This window comes from Cibotium barometz, chromosome 10 (genome assembly GCF_041138505.1).
Source record: "Cibotium barometz isolate CiBa-2024 chromosome 10, ASM4113850v1, whole genome shotgun sequence".
NCBI lineage: Eukaryota > Viridiplantae > Streptophyta > Polypodiopsida > Cyatheales > Cibotiaceae > Cibotium > Cibotium barometz.
In genome coordinates this window covers 22,554,123-22,568,341 of record NC_141055.1, presented here as the reverse complement: position 1 = coordinate 22,568,341, position 14,219 = coordinate 22,554,123, and the positions used below count along the sequence as shown (strand labels likewise).

Genomic DNA, 14,219 nt, shown 5'->3' with positions numbered 1-14,219 from the left:
TGACGTCTCCGAGAAGAGGCCATCTTGGGCGTCGCCTTCTAGAGCTCGTTGTCGCGATAGAAACGCTTCAGTTGGATCTCAATTCTGAGATCGTTTTCTCACCGTATGAGCAAAAGATTATAGCGCACGAACCCTTTCTTAAGGCAAAAAAACCCTTATTAAAGTCTACGCAAATGGGGGGAGGAATTGTGAGATGTCCTTAAGACCAAAAACGTGGAGGAGGGCTCTGAGGGCTGCTGTAAGTCTCTTCACATGGGGGGGAGAAGAGTTAAGGACACTGCCTCCTAGCAAGAGGGAGATGGAGGAAAGTTGGCTTATCTGAAAAGAGGCAAATGAGGGGGGTGGCTCTGCAAGGGGCAGCTGTACTACAGCAAGTATACTGCACAGGGATAGATGGCGGTACGGACGGCGGTACAATAAGGCAGACGCTGCATAGAACTCCGTGTAGCTTGTGGAGCACCCGGGTGTTTATATAGCTGTGGTGCACGGGTACGAGCATTGTGTAAAGCGAGGACGAAAGGATGGTGTACCAGCAAAGACTATGGATTAGTGGCTTGCGTGGGTCTAGGGGAAAGGTACGGTGACGGTTGGTCAGGAAAAGAAGTGGTACACATGTACCTTATCTAGTCTGGGGCAGCATGGGTGTCCACGTGGCGGTACGTGTGGTCCACACAGTGGGCGGCCGTCCTTTGGCTCTTGGGTAGTCATCGTACAGGCACCCTAATAAGTGTGTACGGTCTAAATTTTTGGAGCGGGGTACCCAAATTTGGGACACCCGTCTCGATTTGCGTGCCGAACGCCTCGGGGGTGAATTTTTTTTTTGTCCGGGAGATTCTCCTGGTCATTGGGGTTGAGGCTGTTCGTCAATTGGACACCCGATTGTGCACTTATTAAGGTTTAAAGATCACCGCTTTTTAACTAAAATGACTGAAATTTGCGTATAAGCTTGATCCGGTGTCCGTTTTGGATGCTGTAAAATCCTACATTAGGGTAAAATCGCACGCAGATTCAAAATTTGGGCTCAAAATTTTAAGATTCTAAGTAGAAATGATAAATAATAAAATCATTGATTTTTATATCATAAAAACTCATAAATTTATCTATTACATGGACATTTCTTTATTAGTGAAGATGGGTATGTTACACAATTACAATCTTTTACTGCTGGTACTTCATAAATTTTTGACATTTCTGGCTTCTCGGTTGTTCCACTTTAGCCAATTCTCCTCTGATACCAGCTGAAAGATCCATGCCCCCTCCATGCAAACGAATTCCGGGGTGCTAGCAATGGAAGTAGCACTTCTTGTGCAAGGTAGAACCTCTCACTCGGGGCCTCGCCCATGGATATCCAGACAAGAGACTAATCCCTCGGTTCTTCCAAAATCGAACCCGGAAAAACTTCTCTTGCCCAGCAAACATAGGCGATTCCTCCAAGATATTTTTATTCTTACGTAGTCAAGAGCCTTAACTGACCAAGCTAATCCAACCTTTCACCAACCCGTAAGTCACATGGTCAGATCAAAAAAGAGACTTACACTTGGATCATAGAGACCAACGCTTTTTTCCTCATCAAGACGCACAGCCGTTGATTCTTTTCCATAGAACAAAGACTATCCGAGATTTACTTCATCTATCGTAACATAACAGAATTGAGTCTCATTTTAGGGATCCATCAGTCTAGCCTAACCCCATCCAATCCCATGGGTTAGCCAACCACCCAACCACTATAGTGATAGGATCCATTTAGGAATTTGGTTATGTTTTGCCCCGAGTACCAGCGAAAAGAGTTCCTAGGCCCCCTAGTCGGCGCTTTAAGCAAAAAACAAGATAGTCACACCACTTATGTGAGATCCCATTGCCCCCTCCGCGCACCGGATTCCTGATTGCTGGCAGCACAGCGGAAGCAGCTCCCTCTTACACAGGACAGGGTTTTCCACTCGGGGCCCGGGCACGAGACTAAGCTGGTGGTCATTCCGAAAACCAAAACCGAGAAAATCCCCCATGCCCAAAAAACGGGGATGATTCCACTATTTTAAATTTCTTAACAAATTTTTCTAATGAGGTCAAGATACTGAACTAACCTTCATCTGAATAAACCAGATAGAAGGGAAACTATTACAGACTTAACTTGAAGGAATCAACACTTTTTTCCTAATTGAATCAAGCACAGCTATTGATCTATTCATTTGAGAAGTCTTCAGGTTATTATTTAACTATTTGATTTCTAAGCGTATTCCTATTGATCAATTTTATTATTAAAACTCTATTGATTCCAGCTTAACCCCATCCGGCCCCCATGGGTTAGCCATCGCCCCACCACTCGAATTGGTAGAACCAGACAAGTACTCACCCACCCATGATTGAATGCCTTTCTTAACTTTTGCTTTAAAATACAGATATGCACATACTCCTCTTTAAACTTTAATTTATAAAACAATCCATTGACAATGGTTTACAGATGTCATAACTCAAAATTTCCATTCAATCCTTGTTTCTCACAAAACAGTATCACTCTAGATTCTCCATTGAGACCAGCACGTCAGCTCAACGAGATCCAGTAAACAGATTATAATAATTTTCTCATCATCATACATATATATATCTTCCACAACATAAGCATGGGTGTAAGAACTGTGAGCCCATGCATCGCCTGGTCAGAACCCTCCAAGATCCTCCTTAGGTGTCCTGGCACTTCACTCAGGGACCGCTTCGTCAGCCCTCGCCCATCGTACCAGAAGCATATCATTTTACACCATACCCAGGCTAGTCAAGACCTGGGCAGGTTTTTGCCACGTGAGTCGTCCTTTGAACACTCCCCACCAGCTGTTGTAACTGAACTTCCCTTAGAAAACACATATACCAAATGCTCCCTCTAGCATTCTGGCATAAGATAAACCTTTAAGAAAACAGGGTTTCTATGCAAGTTTTCAGTTTTGATTTTCTTTTGAATACAATGAGTATATCTTAATTCCGTATCCCAAGACTTCTAGATCACAAGTCTAGATTTTCAAGCAGAATTCCTCAAATTCTGAATTCTTGATCCTCATATTAAAATCAAAGGTCTCAACTTAGTTTCAGATTTGGTGTTGGGCGATTTGAGTGTAGATTACTGAACTGGTCACATCGTCTTTTCTTGAAACTGACAAAGGAGTTACGTCTTGGTCATGGTATGATTCAGGGTTTGAGTCTGAAAAGGTTCTCTCTGAACTATCTTTCTCGAAGGGTAATATTTCAATTATTACTTTACTGAATTTCATTCATTGAGTATTTTGCTTAACTGAATTTAAAACTAGTCACACGAATTCTTATGAGGAAAAAATTAATCATTTTTCACCCGCAAGGCTCTGGAGGGGTAGCTTGTGACCTTTTTGACCAGTGGTGGGTGGTTTTTGAACTTGAGGATTTTGTTTTGATAGGCATGTATGCAAACTGCCCCGCAGACTCATAGAGCTCGTATCTGGAATTCAGTCATGCAGGAGTATGATGAACCTTTAATTCTAATAGGAGATTTGAATATGGTAGAATTAGAGGAAGACAGATTCAATAAACTGGGCAAACTTATCTCAAGAGCGGAAAAACAAGCTTGGAGCAAATGCAAGGATCAATTTAACCTAATAGACATTGGATTACCAGGGCAGTTTACTTGGCAAAACTATGGAACACAAGATCTATGGAGAAAAGCTAGAATTGATAGATGCTATGTCAGTCAGGAAGTGTGCAAAATGTATGTTACTATGGAATGCAAAGCCATTTTTGACACTTGCCTGTCAGATCACTACCCCATTCTTGCATCTTTGGATAAAGCTGATGAGAAAAGGTGCTGCAAGTGGTTCCATACGGACCCTACCCTCTTCAAACTCCCCATGGTACAAGCAGAAGTGAAGAGAATATGGGATCATTTCTTTAGCTTAGGATTGACCCCCGCTAAGGCGTGGTCTCTAGCGGTGAAGTCCACGCAATCCTTGCTCATCTGTGACAGGAAAGGAGTTAAAAAGATAAGAGAGAAGAAGAAAAGAGAGTGTCTAGAATAGATTGAAAAACTTGAAAACAAGGTCAACCAAGGAGATGCATCTGCTCAGAGTGCCCTGAGAGACACTAGGGCCAACCTCCATAAAATAGAAGACAAAGAACTTGAGGACAGTGCTTTGTTTTTCAGAGAGTGGTGGGCAGGAAAAGTCGATAGACCCTCCAAAGAAATGTTTCAAATGCTAAAAGTGAAACATGCAGCAGATACCGTCCCCCTCTTGAAAGACAGTACAGGCATTCATTTGCGTTCAGAAGAGGAGAATAAAGCGTGGATAGCCCAACATTTCCAAAATCTCTTCGCGGAATCTACGATCAAACAAGCGGAGCAAACAGCCTCATCTAAGATCATTGAGCAGTGTAGGACTAAAACCGTTCCAAAACAACAAGCTCAATGGCTTGACAATGCAATTACAAAAGAAGAGATCTCTAGAGCTATTGACATGCTTAAAGACAAAAAATCCCCTGGTAATGATGGTCTTCCAGCGGAATTTTTCAAAACCTTCAAGAACACTTTGATCAAGCCTCTGCTAGAAATTTGGAAAGAAGCCCTACTCTTTGAAACCCTCCCTCGAACTATCAATGCAGGCATCATTAAGCTGATACACAAGAAGGATGACAAGGATAATATTACCAACTGGAGACCAATTACTCTCCTTAACTTTGCATATAAAATTTTTGCCAAAGTGCTGGCTCTAAGGCTGAAAGATCACATGAATGAGTGGATTCGTCAGGAGAGCAGAAAGGATTTATCAAGGGAAGATATATCCTAGACACTATCATTACGCTCTGGGAAGCTATGGAGTATGCTAAAGAATTAGAGCAAGATTATATTTTCTTCAAAATTGACTTTGACAAAGCCTATGATAGACTAAGCTGGGGATACATGATAGATGCATTGAGACACATGGGATGTGGCTCAAGATTCTGCAGAATGGTAAAGACCCTGCTAGGGAATGCAACTGCTCGAGTTTGTGTCAATGGAGACCTCACTCAAGAGAGACTCAAGCTTTTAAATTGACCAGATCAATCAGAAAAGGATGTCCATTGGCCCCCCTCCTATATGCTATAGCTGCGGACGGTCTTAATTGGCTTGTTCAAGACAAAATCAACAAAGGCAAAATCAAAGGAATTCTGCTTGGCAATGGCAAGCAGGTTTGCACAGAAATGTTTGCGAAAGACACCAATGCTCTAGTTGATAATGAGGAAAGCAGTATAAGGACTTTCTGGGAATGTCTGCAAACCTATTGTAAGGCCTCAGGCTCAGTAATCAATCATAACAAGACTGGAATCAGAACTAACATACAACCCCCGCCTAGTTGGCTGTTATTAGAGGGTTGCAAGGTCATCCAAGACGGGAAAATTGTTAGAATTCTAGGTATCCCCATGGGGTTCAGAGTTTCACTAAAGAAAAAATGGCAATGGATTATGCAAAAAATAGAGATCAAGCTTAAAAAGTGGTAGAATAGGCAACTAAACATGGTAGGGAGAAAAATGGTGATAAACCATTTCATTATTCCAACAGTAATCTATTTCTTGAGCTGCTGGAGACCCCCTAAAGTGGATCTGAAAAGCTTCATCTCCTGTTGTTTGCAGGAACTTTCTCTGGGGAGGAGACCCGTGGGTTAAAAAAGTGGCTAAAGTGAAATGGGAACTCTGCTGCCTTCCCACTGAGCTTGGAGGTCTGGGAATCTTGAACATTGAAGACCTGGCTGACAGAATGGTAGCCAAATGGATTCTGTGAGGTTTAATGTCCCCGGATGAGAACTAGGCGTGGCTTCTCAATAGGAAAAACCATATGTTTGCTCTTAAAGGTCACCATAGATGGAAGCAGCTCCCTTATCTAACCATTGTTGGAAGCAAGTATGAGATAACCCCAAAAGGATCGGAGCTATTGATCTTCCTGTGGAAGGCTTGGTTTAAGGTAAAAGCTCAACTGATGCCATCCCCAGATTACAAAGACATGCTGGGCATTCACCCCATGGATTCCATCTGGTGGCCTGCTCTTGACTTGCCACAAGTGGATATACAAGATGTGGAAGAGGCCCTGAAGCTTCATATAGGAGGCATAAAGACATCCGGGGGCAACCTTTGGGATTGGGATAAGAAAACCTGGCTACCAAGAGCTGATCTCATCGCCAGGCACAACCTCTCAGATTCTCAACTGGATCTTATAGGTAAAAGGTTGATGCTCTGGCATCAAGAAGATTGGTGGGCTAATGACAATTGAAGACCCTCCCAAGTTGAAAGCATTCCAATGGAACAACCAAAGAAACATCTGGCCTATTCCTCCCATGTGGAGTACCCCTCCAATCCATTGTATTCTCAATAAAAGATGGAATATCCTCAAAGATAGGAGACAGTGGTATTTTCTTTTTAAATCACTCTGGGGGGTACATGTGGAACCAAAGAAAGCATGTCTAGCTTGGCTTATCATGTACAGAGCCATTTGGACACAGAAAAAGACTCTAATTTTTGGGAAGGGAAATGGCTCATGTGTCAGATGCCTCAAAGAAGAAGATGGTGTCCACATCTTTCTACTGTGCCCTAACATAGAACCAATGGTAAAGAAACTCAATGAGTTTGTAGCCAGTTGGGGGAAAACTTCTTTATCCTGGAAGTACCTGCTCATTGGAGAATCCATAAGCTGCTCTTCTGAGCTATGGACAGTATTAAGAACAAAAATCCTCTGGTTCTTCTGGATTGAAAGACTAGTGGCCGTGTACAACGGCGGTACCCGAAATACCTACACCCTCAAAAGTCTCCTTATCACTCTGCAGGGGAGAGGTTCTACTTGAGGAAGATCACTCACATTGAGGCCAGAATCCCAAAAATGGAAGAGCATATTGAAAGCACTCCAAAGAAGGATACAACTAAGGTCAAGCTTCTTCAGCTACAAGAGAAGAGATATCAACTTGTAAATGTGGACTTCAGCTATGTGCTGAAACACCAATACCTATAGATCTACTGAAAGCCTAGGAATGATAGATAGGGCTGTTTCTGTCTGTCATCTTGTACTAGAGGGCCCTAGCTATATGCTGGAAATCCATCTCCTATAAATTGTCTCGTCTTGAAAGCCTAGGTTTCCCTACCATTCATCTTGATCTAGAGTATCTAATCATGTAACTCGTCTCGGTTTTTCTTCAGTAATAAAAAATGCCGTTATTGAAAAAAAAAAATAGTGGTGATGTGAACTTGTGAAGGCCTGACAGCCGTGTGACGATGCCGCTACGTCGTTAAAGATGTGTAAGCGCTCCAGGCTTTATATATAAGCTAACGAACCTTGCCACAGTGTTGCGGTGTGAAGGCCTGACGAATCACGATGTGACGGCTATTAAAAATGCCGAATGCATATGTGACGGCCAGCTGAACGCCTGACGAATCACGATGTGACGGCTATTAAAAATGGCGAATGCATGTGACGGCCATGTGAAGGCTTGACGACCAGGCCTTAAAATTGACTCCTCACAGCACAAGGACTGTGACTCCCTGTGTACTTATTCTAGGCTTCCTATGAAGCTTCCCAAAATATTCCAGGCCTTAAAATTGACTCCCCACAGCACAAGGACTGTGACTCCCTGTGTACTTATTCTAGGCTTCCTATGAAGCTTCCCAAAGTATTCCAGGGCTTCACTCAAATTTGCAAAAATATTAAAACAACAAGATAAAAACAACAAGTTCATGATACATGGAAATTCACAAAAAAAACTTAAGAAGAAATTGAAAAATCTCACGACCACCACCACTTTTATATATATATATACTCGGGACGCTTAGGACTCATGGTTTAGGCTTCGTTTGACACTTTGTAGAAATTATTGGGCTTCAAAATGACGCTTGAGCTATTTCTTGGAAGCTTCCTTTGAAGCCTGAGATGGCCAAGGACGGCCAGATGGGCTTCAATTTTAAAGCCTGCTGACGACATCGTAGCCTTTATAAGCTCATGAATGTTGCCAATGTTGCCATCAGCCTTGCCATTCGCGTTCTCAACTTTTTGAGGTAGCTGCCTCGCGCCTTACAATTGAAGCCCAATTGGGCATCTTGAGCCATTTGGGGCTTCACATGAAGCCTCACATGAGATGAAGCTTAATCATGTTTTTTCAAAGAAACGTCACATGATGAAGCTTGATATAGACGACCAAGGCATCACCTTTTTTTGTGTGTATGTGTGAGAGAGAGAGAGAGAGAGAGAGAGAGATGAACTTTATTGAAATGTTTTGTTCTTGCAGGAGATGGATACCAGTGAAGGAATGTGGGTGAAAAGGATGTGTATGTGGCTAGTAATATGGAGTGCTCTTATGGTGTGGGCTCTGGTTCTTAATGTTGGTGCAGAGAATGTGAAAAGTAGTACTAGTGATGAGGGCGGAGCTGTGGTGGCCTATTGGGAGAGGAAGCTACATGGTGCAATGCCCTCTAGCATTCATGCTATGCTGACACCTCTAAGCTCGCAGCTGGCCACCCAACTACTCATCAAGAGTAGTTTCTTGCCTAATGATGCTGCAACCTTTTGCAAGGCAGCTCACATCAAATGTGTTCAAGATATCCCTTCTCAAAGAAAGACCCACATTGATGTCCCACTGCTCCAAAAGGACGCCAAGGATTCATCACTGATGTCCGACTCTGATGAAAATCCCGTGGTTTTTTATCATTCGGAGCGCCAATCGGACTCTGAAAATGCCATACCTTTTTATCATTCGGAGCCTGAAAATGCCATACCTTTTTATCATTCGGAGCGCCAATCGGACTCTGAAAATGCCATACCTTTTTATCATTCGGAGCCTGAAAATGCCATACCTTTTTATCATTCGGAGCGCCAATCGGACTCTGATGAAAATCCCTTGTTTCTTTATCATTCGGAGCGCCAATCGGACTCTGAAAATGCCATACCTTTTTATCATTCGGAGCCTGAAAATGCCATACCTTTTTATCATTCGGAGCGCCAATCCGGCTCTGATGAAAATCCCTTGTTTTTTTATCATTCGGAGCGCCAATCCGACTCTGATGAAAATCTTTCTCTTTTTTATCATTCGGAACGCCCATCTATTATGCGAAATGATGCATCGCCTAAGGGACCCAGTGAAGCAAGTTCTCAAGCACTGGACAGAATCTCCCCTAAACTCACAGAAGTTCCTCGCTTTTTGATATCACCCGTCGTTCGTGAGGTCGGATATGGCTTTCGAGAGAAGCAGGTATAATTTGGGAGTTTACGATGTTCATATTTTGTACTCTCTCTTGTTTAGGCTAGTGAATTCATATCTCAATGGTTTGTGTTGCCTGTGCTGGCGCAAACTTGTCATGCGTTTGCTTTAAAAGACCTATCAAAAAGTTTTCTAAACATCTCACAGACTTGTGCTTCTCCATATAGAGTCGTCTTAGCAATGTCTACTATGAAAGTCCATGGTGTAATGCCATCCAGCGTTCGCGTCATTGTTGTGACACCTCTAAGCTCACAGTAGGCGCCCCCTCTACACCAACTGTAGCTTTTTGGGAGGCATCAACAAGAAGGTCGGAGTGAGGTGCTCAACTACTACTAATCAAGTGTTGATGCATGTGTTGATTCAAACTTGCTAGGTGTCAAAACATTAACGAATTATGTGACAGACTTTTTTATTTATTTATTTTTTTTAAAAGTTTGGCGTTAGAAGTGGGCTTAGTACCCATGGGACCCTTTATCCCACAAAGCAGGGGCTAGGCTTCAATCTGAACACAAGGGCAAGGCATCAATCCGGGTAGCCAGCAGGGTTCGAACCCATAACCTGGGTTTTGACGACGAAACGCTTTAGCGACTGAGCTACCGCACGATGATAATGACAGACTTTTGCAATCTTCATACAGAGTCTTCTTTGCAATCTACATTATTAAAGGTGTTTATATGCTCTTTACTTTTCTCAAAACTTGAAATGATTATCAGAGTGATACATTTTGCAGGTGTTGGTGACTGGTCAAAAGATATACGTGAGTATCGCTCACGATAGACAGGGTGGTGACGTGGGTGATGAGCGGGCATTCTTGCCGCGAAAGTTAGCAAGGCTATTTCCGCTAAAGGATGGAGGATCAAAGATAGCAAGCATGTTGGGGATATCGAGAGAAGCCATGATGAAAACAATAGACACCTGTGAGGCCCAGAGCAAGAATGACTATCACCATGCAGAGGTAAAAGCATGCCTCACATCACTTGAAGATGTAGTAGATTTTGTAAGCAATGTCATGGGATCTAGCAAACCCATCAAGGTCTATGATGCCATTTCCAATGCAAGCAGTTACAAATTTGTTGGAAAAACCTTTACTGTACTCGATGTGGAGACACTGAAGCAAGAGCTAGATGAGCCAGCTGTATCTTGCCATGACATGCACTTCCCCTTCCATGTGTTCTATTGTCACCATGCAAAACAAACAAGAAGTTTCTCTGTCACTCTTCAAGCTGAAGACGGAAGCGCCCATGCGCGCATTGTAAACTGCCACTATGATACAAGCTATTGGAATCCTCACCACATTGCCTTTCATCAGCTTCACTTTAAGCCAGGCGAGGGTGAAATCTGCCATTGGCAAAGCCGCACTTGGATGGAGGAAAGCGGATGGCTCTTCTTGCATGCATGATGAATGCGGGAAGCATGTCTTTACTATCTCTATCTTTAGCTAATGGTGCTTGTGTCCCCATGGATGATGGACTTACTCCATATTCATCCTTGCAATAAAGCCATGTTTGTGCATTGTACCTTTGCTTCTTCCTTTTTATTTAGCTTATGGAGCTCATGTAAAAGCTTGATGGCCTTATTTTCATGGTTTCTGCATTGTATAGTGATTTCTTATGCATCTAATAATATATAGAGAAAGGTGTGTTTTGTAAGCATTTGCTCTCTCTCTCTCTCTCTCTCTCTCTCTCTCTCTCTCTCTCAATAGTGATTTCTTAAAGACTGCCAATGGTGCCCTAATTAGGTGTCTAAAGATGACTCCCTTCTGGATAATCTCCCCTCCCCAAGAAGTAGGATCAAAAGAGTCCCCTTCAGTTAAAGACATCAACATGGAACATGGATTTGCTAACTTCGTATCTCCTTATATACTCGACTTGTCATGCATCTCCTAAATGAGTTTATTTTTATTATGTGCAAGATGAGAAGAGGTCATGTGGAAGTCTTTCACTTTGAGCAAATCCTAGGGCGCAGCAGTATTTAAATGATTTGGAAAAACAATAATTCAAAACTAGTAATGTGTAATTGTGTGTGTGTGTGTGTTGTTTTGATTAGATCAACACAAGAACTTAGCTTCCCGTTAGCTTCATCAATGGAAGGACGCCATAGCCCTACACAGAGGTAGAGAGAGATGGAAGGAAACGGGGCGCTGTTCAAACGTTGTTGTTTTATTTCATATTGTTTCACTTATATAATAAAATATGATCCGTGTATAAGTGTGTTCACACACATGCGGACACTTGAGCATTCATTCCAACCCTCCCTCTTAACGCAAAATGTCCGCATAAGAGTAAGTGAGGAGAGGAACACTCTTAATGCAAAATGTCTGCAAAATGTTCATGATGTGTACATTGGTTAAGAATCAGTTGTGCAACAAATTGTTTAGATCATGGTGTTAAGTGAAACATGTGCATTGAAGTGTGTGCAAAGATCTGAGTGTTAGCTATTGAATTCCTTATTGTTGATGTCCATCATGAATGTAGATGATGATGTTTGATTTGATAGTCGCAGAGCACATTTGTTTTGTGGTGATGATGAAGCAACGTTGGTATCTCTTCTTGAGCTTTGATACCACCAATTTCTCCCCCTCAAGCTCATAAGGGAAACTCCCAGAGTGTTGCTTCGATACATGTCAAGAAAAAAGAACAAAGGTTGAATGTATGAGTATATGCTCAAGATGGATGTGATTATATACAAAGATAATTTGTAGAAAAACTAGGTTTACTTTTTATGAGCTTGCAAAAACAAGTTTTTTATTTGTTGATTGATCTTATTGAATTCTTTCTTTTTCTTTAAATTTATGTGTTCTTCTTTGGACGATCAACTCACTTCATGAAGTCGTCATTGGGCTCTCAAAAAAATCTCTCTTTAAGCAAGGTCAATGCTAGTCAAAATCAAGCCACCTTTTTTTTTTCCTGGCTCACAATCTCTCTCTCTCTCTCTCTCTCTCTCTCTCTCTCTCTCTCTCTCTCGGGTGTGTGTTCAACTCTCACCTCCCGTCGGATAGATCATTGTGGTCTCTTGGGATTGTTCCTACGACGTTAAAAGCCTCTCTCTCTCTCTCTCTCTCTCTCTCTCTCTCTCTCTCACGGGTGCAAATGCAGATATCTCTCTTTGTCTCTCAGATTTCTATGAATTCTCTCTCCCCAATACTTCCTGTTGTGCAAAAATAGGCAATGAAGTAAGATGCTCTCTCTCTCTCTCTCTCTCTCTCTCTCTCTCTCTCTCTTTGAACAGATCAATTTGGTCTCTTCGGTTATGTCTATATCACAAGGAGTTTTAGATGTGTTCATATGATGTGAATTAAGACGTGTGGAAGATACCCTATACTAGGAATTTATTTTCATGCCCTTGATTTCTTTCTCATCTTTGGGAAACCTCTTCTGCACATGAAAATGTTTAAATTTCATGAAAATGTTTTTAGCATGTATATGAAACTTTCATATGGAGCTTTCCTTTACATATGGAAATTAGTTTACTAATAAGAATTGTAGTTTTTGATGATTCGTGACCTAAGAAAATAGATATTGAACATTTCATGGATAAGAAAATATGGATTTGTATATACATGAAATTTTTTCTTACGTAAGAAATTGTGTGTCAAATTTTTTATGTGAAATTTTCCACATGTATGATTGTTAAACTTTTGAATGTTGTTTTCCACATGTATAAATGTCCATATAAATTTTGAATTTTGTTTTTCCTATGTACGTGGGATTGAGACACGAGTTGGGAACAACGGAGCGGTGGTGCTTCTTCATGATCACGTGCAGTGGCTCCCTTTCTTGGGGATCAATGTGATAGACTTGGTGGTGGGAGTCATAGATTAGCTCTAGTATGGAGGTGTTTCTAGGATTTGAGGAGTGACATTGGATGTAATGTTTTGATTGGTTATAGATCCTCTAACTCTTGGATCTCATCCTACCCAATGTATGGGATGAAAAACTATATATTTTCTTTTTTTTAATACCAAAATAGCACCTTAGCAAGTGAACGTTGCAAAAAGAAACTATTGTTTCTATAATATGGATACTTAGTAAACTTTCATAAATAGGAATGATTCTCCCTAAAACCCAACCCATTTAATGAATCTACATTTTCCACACTATGAATATAAAATGTGACCTTCATCCCCAAATATTTGGTCTAACGGTAAAGCTGGGGCTTGTCAACGTGTAGGTTATGACTGGATGTATCTCGGGAAGGAAACTTGTGTTCACGTAGTGTGTTGGTGATGCTAGAGCTCTTATCTTTGAACACTTGAGCGAACCATCGTCCTCTTGGGTGGGTCAGCTGAGGAGGACAATCCCACAATGACACTGTGCACATAACTTTGCCAGGAAAGTGGAGGGGCACATAGGATCAATCTCCTAGACCGAGTACCCTACATGACATAGTGCACCAGAAACAACATACAAATACTAGTATATAAATATATAAACTCTTCAAGTGTCGGTGATGCACATGTACATAAAATTCTGACTTCGATAGTTTTTCTGAATTTTCTCATTACCATCCTAGAGAATATGAAACGGTATAATTTTCCTTCACTGAATATTTACTTTTTCATTTTCCAATATTCATGGGATTTAAACATAGGATTAAAGAGAACCCTTATTTTGATATAAATTTTTTAATGCATCTATTTATGCATAAAATCCAACTTCTATGGAAATAACACTTTTATATAAAAGAAAAATCCTTTTATGCATCTATTTATGCATTTAAAAAAAATCAATTTTGATGAAAGTAACACTTTTATAATTAAAAAAATCTTTTATGCATCATTTTATGCATAAAAATCAATATTGGTGAAAGCAACACTTTTGCAATAAAAAAATTTCTTTTATGTATCATTTTATGCATAAAAATCAATATTGATGAAAGTAACACTTTTCTTTTATGTACCTATTTATGCATAAAAATCAATATTGATGAAAGTGACACTTTTATAATAAAAAAATTCTTTAATGCATCTATTTATGCATAAAAATCAATATTGATGAA

The 14,219-nt window shown here is 41.0% G+C and overlaps 1 protein-coding gene across 1 annotated transcript; it reads left to right on the top strand.

Annotated features, from left to right (window-relative positions):
- Positions 1-8,255: 8,255 nt before the first annotated feature.
- Positions 8,256-10,873, top strand: LOC147634668 (uncharacterized). The gene is made up of 2 exons (XM_086803801.1): positions 8,256-9,212; positions 9,952-10,873. Exons 1-2 carry the CDS (start codon positions 8,256-8,258, stop codon positions 10,618-10,620), a joined length of 1,626 nt encoding a protein of 541 aa, XP_086659927.1. The 3' UTR covers positions 10,621-10,873.
- The last annotated feature ends 3,346 nt before the right edge of the window (positions 10,874-14,219 follow it).

Bases quoted from the DNA above. Each gene is read 5' to 3' on its own strand.
- LOC147634668 (XM_086803801.1), top strand. From the start codon at position 8,256: ATGGATACCAGTGAAGGAATGTGGGTGAAAAGGATGTGTATGTGGCTA. The intron at 9,213-9,951 runs GTATAATTTGGG...TACATTTTGCAG, and splicing joins ATGGCTTTCGAGAGAAGCAG to GTGTTGGTGACTGGTCAAAA.